We start from the raw sequence: 7571 nt of genomic DNA, 5'->3' as shown, positions 1-7571 counted from the left end.
AAGGAATGAAGGAGTTAAAGATTGGAACCAGGGCAGTTGGGTGGATGGTGGTGAATTTGGGGGAGGTTTGGGGTTGGGAGAGAGGATCCGGAGTCCAACTTTGGCCAGGTTAGGTGAGAGACAACTGAGAGGTGGGGGTGACGGACCAAGGGAGGAAGGTCCTCATGTGGGTCAGAGGTCAGGGAAGGGGCTGGGACGCAGGGGAAGCCATCAGTATAAGTGATGAATTGAGTCATCTGTGGATAAGGACCCTGGGTCATGAGTATAGACAGACACAGGAGAGGCAGGGCTGCGCCTGAACCAGGGTTCACGCTGTGCCTCCTCACGTCAGAGAAGGAGCCAGTTAGCAGGGGGTCAAACAGATCTGTGAGAGCCCAGGGCCCCTACACTCCCCCAGTAAAGGTGACACATGACAGAGCAGCCACTGGGCCTCCTGGGGCAGGGACCCCTTTGGCCTCGGCAGCTGCTGTTGCTGCTGGTGACATTTCACTCCGTGAGTGTCCTGGCTTCAAAGTCTCTGCAGGCATTATGGGGGTAGGAGGTGTTGGAGAGGCTGGGCTTGGGGAGGGCTCCAGAGTGGGGCCGCAGGAGGAGGACCGAGCAGCCAGGAGTCAGCCGGAGTCTTCAGCTGAGGTACATGGTCCTGACGGGTTGGGGAGCAGCCACCCCCATGACTCAGGCACCAGGGACATAGGAGGAGGCAGGAGCTTGGGGTTTGGGGTGCAGCCTGCTGCCTGTGGCTCTGCTCACCCTCCCTCAGATGTCCAGCAAGGTGACCATTGGCAGTGACATTGGGCAAGCCCGCCGGGCTGTGGAGCAGCTGCGGATGGAGGCGGGCATTGACCGCATGAAGGTGAGGACCAGGGTGAGGCGGGCGCATCTGAGTGAGCAGGGCAAGTGGACGGCCCAGCCCAGGTCAGGCTAACCGGGCTGGTCTGCAGGTATCCAAGGCAGCTGCCGACCTGCTGCAGTTCTGCACAGAGCAGGCCAAGAGTGACCCCTTTCTCGTGGGCATCCCAGCCGCCATCAACCCCTTCAAGGAAAAGAAGCCCTGCGCCATCCTGTGAACCCTGTAGCCTGGACCACCCAGGGGCCTCAATAAAGATGAAGTGAGTGCTCCTCAGGGCATGGCTTGGCCAGGCTTCCATGGTGGACTTTGGGTTTGTAGGGGCCAGGTGTGGGGTGTGCCTGGCCCAGCCTCCCTCCTCGCCCACGCCAGGGTCACCACCACAGAGGCACACCCTGGACCCTGAATGGAGGAGCATGCCCCTCCCTCACCTACCCCTCCCTGACTGCCCGCCTCCCCATGGCCCAGCGGGTAGTATGCCCGGTCCCACTGGGCAAACACCCAGGGTTAGAGTCCCGATCTACATATCAGCGCATGCCACACACACACACACACACACACACACACACACAGTTCACACATGCAGGTAGCATCATACAGACAAGTGCCTCTTCTCAAGTGTCTCCCTCTCCCTCACAGAAAGCACAGGAGACGCGGTCTCGATCCCTGGGTCGGGAAGATCCCCTGAAGAACGAAATAGCAACCCACTCCAGTATTCTTGCCTGGGAAATCCCATAGACAGAGGAGCCTGCAGGGCTACAGTCCATGGGGTCGCAAACAGTCGGACCTGACTGAGCAACTAAACAAGAGCAAACCACATATACAGCCTGACTGGCCTCCCTGGGGACATTCGGGCACACATGATCCCTGAAATGCACCCGGGCAGGCACAGGCGCACCCAGAACAACCCCCACACACAAACACACACACACAGCAGTGGCTGTCGTCCAGGCTTTCAGGCCCCATCTCACAGACACACACCCACCTCTGGTACCCTGGCCCCAGGCAGGGAGGGACAGCCCTCAGGTGACACCAGGCTCACAGTCCAGGCCGGAGCACCAGTACAGCAGGTTTATTTCTCCTTTGCTCTTACAGCAGAGCCACCATCCAAATCATAACAAAAACAGAGCCTGAGGGTGGGGACCCGCCCACCTTGTGTAGGCCGGAACACATAGCTCACCTCCCCTGGCGTGGGGCCCAGCCCAGGGACCCCACACGGCCATGGCCAGGACTTCTTGTCCCATAGGCTTGTGGCGCAGAGCAGAGACAGCACCAGCATGGGGGAAGGTCCCCGCCCCCGAGAACAGAGGTCACGGCCCCGCCTGCCGGCAGGCAGACACACATCCATATCCACCTGCTCAGGCCTGCAGCCTCCAGACCTCCAGCGACAGGCCCCCGGAGGCGGCCACCACCAGGTTGCCCTCGGCACAGATCTGTGAGGACAGGGACAGGAGGAGTCAGGGGTGCTCTCGGTGGGCGGTAGCGGGGGGCATGTGGGACAGGGCCTTACCCCATTCAGCACATTGTGGTGGCTTCGAGTGCAGATGGTCCTTGGTGGATCTGTGGGCACGTGTACCTGGTGAGGGGCAGTGGGCAAAGGTCATGGGACGTGTCCCTGGCAGGTGAGGGTGGGTAGAGAAGAGGCATCGTCCTGGGCCCTCACCCGGATGGTCTTGTCGGTGGACGTGGTGTACAGGGTCCCCAGGGAGTGCTTGATCCCCGTGATCTGAGACCTGTGGCCCACGTCAAAGGACTGGGGGAGGGAGGGACAGGGGACACTCAGGTGTGGCTCTCCCTAGGCCAGTGCCCCCCTGCCCCCCCCAGGGGTTAAGAGGCAGGGAGGCAGCCCAGGGAGAGTCGGGCAGGGGCGAGGGCCTCGGCAGACCCGGACAGGCTGGAAGCAGCCACTGCGGTTGGCAAAGACGTGCAGTAGGCCCTGGTTATCACCGGCCCAGAGCTGAGGTTCCTGGTAGGACATGCAGAGCAGGTAGGAGTCCAGCTGCAGGAGGGACAGGGGATGGAGTGGCTCAGGCCAGTCCAGGCCACTCCACGCAGCCCTGGCCCTCGGGGCCCCCGGGGGATGGCCCACCTGTAGCCGCTGCAGGACGCTGTTGGCCCGGCGGTCGAACACCACGAGCGTGTGGTCCTCGCTGCCTGAGATGATGTGCCGGTCGTCTGCCAGCAGTGCCAGCACGGCGCTGGAATGCAGCCGCCGGCTCTTCAGCAGGGCTGGACCAACTTTGCAGGTGAGGGGCCAGGGAGGAGGGCGACATCAGAGCCCCTTGGAGGCCCCCCTGGACCCCGGATCTCCATCCTCTGTGGCTTCCTCTGGGGGCCCTCCAGTCCATCACCCCATCCCACATGGAGACAGGGCTTCCTCTGCCCCTAGTATCCCATGCAGCAGTCACCTTTGTGGCCCCCAGCACAACACAGGCCACTTGGAGTGGCCAGCCTCTGGTTGTGTAATTGTTACCCCAGTCAGACTGTGGGGACCAAGTGTTTCTTTTCCCAAAATGACCCTGGAGACCCCAGGCAGCCCTGCTCTCCCCACCTAGGCCCCAGGGCCCACCTCTGGGATCGTAGACGGTCACCTTCTTGTCGTAGGTGCCAGTCACCAGGATATCTGGCCGGTAGGACAGGCACAGAACAGCTGCCTTGCCCCTGGGGACACACACATCACAGAGCTGGGGCAGGGGCCAGACAGAGCCCTGCCCACCCAGGCCCCCCTGCCCAGGTCCCCTCACACTTTATCTCGCCAAACTGCTGCCCGTCAGCCGCCATGTCCCAGAGCTTCACTGTGCTGTCCCAGGAACCGGAGCACACTCGGTGGTCCAGCGCCGCCAGTGACCACACCCAGCCCTGTGGGACCAGACCCATGTCCTGTGATCTTCCCCATTTCACAGCACCCAGAGTGCGTCAGCACTGAGGAGAGATTAGAGCTCAGGTCTGCGGGTCTGACTTCAGAACCGAAGACCTGCATGTTGTTGTTGTGGTTTAGTTGCTAAATCATGTCCAACTCTTTGCAATCCCGTGAACTGTAGCCTACCAGGCTCCTCTGTCCATGGAATTCTCCAGGCAAGAATACTGAATGGATTGCCATTCTTTCTCCAGGGGATCTTCCAGACCCAAGGATCGAACCCATGGCTCCTGCATTGCAGGCAGATTCTTTATTGCTGAGCTACCAGGGAAGCCCAAAACATGTACACCCCCACCTAATAATGTTCCTAAATCAGGTACTGCAGAGCCTCAGCACCAGCACAGGTTTGAGGCCACATAACAATGTGATTAAGAATAGGACCTCCACAGAAATTCTGTGGTGGTCCAATGTCTAAGGCTCCCAATGCAGGCGGCCTGGGTTTGATCCCTGGTCAGGGAACTAGATTCCACGTATCTGTAAACCTGACATCTGAGCACCTACTCTATTTGAGCCTGAGTGAAGCTCTTAATGCACAGTCACCTCATTCAACCTCATTCTAATTGACACTGGACAGAAGCAGTAAGTGAGGCCCAGAGAAGTCATATATGACTTTGACTTTACCCAAGGTCACACAAACAATAGCAGACCAAGATTGAAATCTATGAGGTCTGGGACTTTCCTGGGGGCACAGAGGATAGAAATCCCCCTATGAATGCAAGGGACACAGGCTCAATCCCTGGTCTGGGAAGATTCCACATGTCAAGGAGCAACTAAACCCATGCACCACAACTACTGAAGCCCATGCGCCCTAAAGTCTCACACTGCAACTACTGAGCCCATGTGCTGCAACTACTAAATAAACCTGCTTTCACCTAGAGCCTGTGCCCCACAACAAGCCGGCACCTTCTCAAGCCACCGCAGTGAGAAGCCCGAGCACTTCAACAAAGAGTAGCCCCTGCTCGTCACAACTAGAAAAAGCCCAGAGTGCAGCAATGAAGACCCAGAATAACCAAAAAGTTCTGGTGCCAAAACCCATGCCCTCAGCCACAGTGTCCTACCCAGGCCTCCTAGCTCCTACCTTTGCCTGATCTCCTATCCCCTCACCTTGTGAGTGCTATTCTTCTGGGTCCCCAGGGTCTTGACCAGAACCCGGCTGGGCTCCACCCCCAGCTGCTGCAGGTCCCACAGGTTGACATTGCGATCTCGGGAGCCAGACAGGCAGAGTGTTCCACCCTGGGAGAGGAGTGAGGTGGTGTGGTTGGGGTCACCCTGGACCCCCACTGCAGGGCCCTCCACCAACCCCTGTCTCACCTGAAGCAGCAGCACCGAGTCAATGGAAGCAAAGTGCCCATCGGCCAGGCAGAAGTACTCAGCCCTGCGCCCATCCTCTGCCCAGCGTGACAGGTGCTGCTCCAACTCAATGCAGGCTGTCGGCCAGTCAAAGTCCTCCTCTGTGGGATGCAATACCAGGGTCCCCAGTGGGCAGGAACCCTGCCACCCACTCCAGCTGTCCAAGCTCACCACTGGCTTCTGGGGAGCAGAAGACTTGGAGAGAATCCCACTTGGATCCCTTACCCCACCCAAGGAAGCCCAGGCTCTAGCTTCGGGACCACCAGCCCACCCACCTGCCATGCACGTCTAAGGCTGCTCCTTACCGTTTCCACAAATTGGGTAACTGGAGCCCCAGGATCACCTTCCCAGGCCTCATTCTCCAACCTCAGGATGTTAAGGTCCTGCCTCACCCGTGGCTGTGGTCCAACCTCAGCTTCACCCTCCCTAACCCTTAGGCTGGGCACAAGAGTTAGGACTACATAACCAACCCTTTCTGTTTCGGCCACCTGAACCAGACCCATGGAAGTGTTTCCCAAAATCAGTATCCCAAACCTGGGACCCTTGTCAAGGCGCAAAACCCAAGCCCTTGACCCAAACATCTATATTTTAATCAAGCTGTTCAGTAAAGTCCCATTAATTCAAGATCACCAGCCTGCATTATCCTCTAGGGACCAAAGACTTTGGCGGCAGAAGGAATGACCACCAGCCCTGTCTGAGACCACAAGTTAGACCCTGAACTTGAGGGTCTGTGACTGCTGGTATCAGGGATCCCAACCTCTAAACCATAGCTTAGGTTCAAGGGTTGTTGGCTCTGGACCTGTGTCCCTGTCTCACCTTCACCTAGGCCAAGACTCTAGGGGTAAGGGATTTTGACATCACCAGTTGCTGCCTTAGCATCTACACCCAGAACCTGGGGATTCTTGGTCTTACTTTGAGCACCAAGCAGATTCTGACAGCCTGAGACTTTAAGTCGCTGTGGCAACCCCCAGCCTGAGAATCACTGGATCTTGAGTTCAGGGACCCTAACTGGGGTCCCTAACTGGATAACTGTCCAGGTAGATTTCTATAGCCTCAGGATCCCAAGTATCTGCCTCATGGTCCACGCAGAGGTCAGGGGCTTTGGTACTACCAGTAACTACCTTAGCCACCCTGGGCCAGGACAGCCAGGGAGTTTTCTCCAGTGGCTGTGCTCACGACACCCTGGACCCCTTCCCCCTCTCCCCAGGCCTGACTTGGGCAGGCGACCCCCGGGCGCGCGCACCTTCCACCACTGGGTAGGGCGCCCGTACGCGGCGCTGCGCGCGTAGCCTCCAGGTGACACGGTCACGCACGAGGTCGCGCAGCGCGTGGCAAACGCGTGGCAGGACATGGAGCACGAGGCGCGCGTCGAGGTAGGCGCAGATCTCGAGAAGCAGCTCCGGGGGTAGGCTCAGCAGGCCCGGAACCGCCACAGTCGAGCCCTTGGACGCGGCCCGCGGTTCCAGAGCGCCAAGGGACACCGTAGGCGCGGGCAAAGGAGGGGCTCGTGGAGGTACCAGCCCGAGTTTCGGAGGACTGAGCACACGGGCCACGTAAGCCTCGGCCTGCGCGTCGGGGTCAGGCTCCAGCTCCGGGTCCGAGTCATCGTCCCAGGTGTGGGGATCGTCGCGCGGCCCTGGAGGTAGCTCCATGGCGACGGGTGGGCGCGGCTGGCCCTGCCGTGTCAGCCTCAGAGCCCGCGCGTCCTGTCTCCTAGGCAGCACGAGGGCACTTCCGGCGCTGCCTGATGACGTTAGGCGCCAGCCGGAACCAGCAACCCGTGTGGAAATGGGCCGCGTGCTGGATGCGGGCTCCTCAGAAAGGTCTAAGGTCTAGTTCTTTAGCTTCGTCGGCCTAGGACTAGAAAATCCCGATCCCTGCGTTTATTGAACTAGCATGTCTGATGTTGCTGATGCAGAGCCATTGGACTCTGGTTTCTCACAGACACGGAACCTCAGAAATAAATTTCCTTTCCTGGTTCGAAGTCTAGGCATGCTAGTGATTCCTGTCTTTTCTTAGCGACCCAGAAACACACTGCAGAGCCCTCGGTGAAAGTTAACTGAACTACCTAAAATCCTACTGATGAAAACAGCATTTCATTTACCGATAGCCTCTTTTGAGCCAGGTAGTGTTACCTCACAAACTCTAAGCAGCACTAGCCCGTTCCCTCTTCTAGTATCCACGTGGCTCTTTGCTCAGTCACCTTAGCAGAGAACCCTAAGTACCCAGAGTACTGTAAGACTGATCATTTTCCAAAACGTACTTTCTCCCCTCCCCCTACTATATTTTCTCTATGGGACATACCGCTGTTTGACTGGTTAGCTTTATTCCTTCTCACTAAAATGCACACACTTGTTGAATGAAAATTGGTCATGTCAGCATTTTAAAATTTCTTCCAGGTTGATGCAGGTGATCGTTGGGTTGTACAGAGGTTGCAAGATTTAATCCTGAGGCCTC

General features: G+C 58.2%; 2 protein-coding genes across 3 annotated transcripts; one reads left to right on the top strand and one right to left on the bottom strand.

The window, feature by feature from the left end:
- Nucleotides 1-760: 760 nt before the first annotated feature.
- On the top strand, nt 761-1067 carry GNG14 (G protein subunit gamma 14). Of its 2 annotated transcripts, none has more exons than XM_069590962.1 (2): nt 761-853; nt 942-1067. In XM_069590962.1, the coding sequence occupies exons 1-2, from the start codon at nt 761-763 to the stop codon at nt 1065-1067; spliced, it is 219 nt and encodes a 72-aa protein (XP_069447063.1). The 2 variants fall into 2 exon arrangements, with proteins under 2 accessions (XP_069447063.1, XP_069447062.1); XM_069590961.1 differs by having other exon boundaries at nt 761-884; nt 916-1067.
- Nucleotides 1068-1903: 836 nt separating this feature from the next.
- FBXW9 (F-box and WD repeat domain containing 9) lies at nt 1904-6857 on the bottom strand. The gene is made up of 10 exons (XM_069590952.1): nt 6358-6857; nt 5076-5215; nt 4869-4997; nt 3594-3706; nt 3417-3508; nt 2937-3085; nt 2733-2846; nt 2511-2600; nt 2358-2423; nt 1904-2280 (listed from the first exon to the last, which is right to left on the bottom strand). Exons 1-10 carry the CDS (start codon nt 6764-6766, stop codon nt 2206-2208), a joined length of 1377 nt encoding a protein of 458 aa, XP_069447053.1. The 5' UTR covers nt 6767-6857; the 3' UTR covers nt 1904-2205.
- Between the last annotated feature and the right edge of the window lie 714 nt (nt 6858-7571).

Source organism: Ovis canadensis, chromosome 5 (assembly GCF_042477335.2).
Source record: "Ovis canadensis isolate MfBH-ARS-UI-01 breed Bighorn chromosome 5, ARS-UI_OviCan_v2, whole genome shotgun sequence".
NCBI lineage: Eukaryota > Metazoa > Chordata > Mammalia > Artiodactyla > Bovidae > Ovis > Ovis canadensis.
Note: the sequence above shows the minus strand (reverse complement) of the source record. Positions and strands in the feature narration are given on the sequence as shown.

What these genes read in the sequence shown, in the direction of transcription:
- GNG14 (XM_069590961.1), top strand. Translation starts at nt 761, where the DNA reads ATGTCCAGCAAGGTGACCATTGGCAGTGACATTGGGCAAGCCCGCCGG. An exon ending in GGTGAGGCGGGCGCATCTGA is followed by an intron (nt 885 to 915) that starts GTGAGCAGGGCA and finishes GGCCCAGCCCAG; the next exon opens with GTCAGGCTAACCGGGCTGGT.
- FBXW9 (XM_069590952.1), bottom strand. Translation starts at nt 6,766, where the DNA reads ATGGAGCTACCTCCAGGGCCGCGCGACGATCCCCACACCTGGGACGAT. An exon ending in GCCCTACCCAGTGGTGGAAG is followed by an intron (nt 5,216 to 6,357) that starts GTGCGCGCGCCC and finishes TGCATCCCACAG; the next exon opens with AGGAGGACTTTGACTGGCCG. An exon ending in CCACCGACAAGACCATCCGG is followed by an intron (nt 2,424 to 2,510) that starts GTGAGGGCCCAG and finishes GCCCCTCACCAG; the next exon opens with GTACACGTGCCCACAGATCC.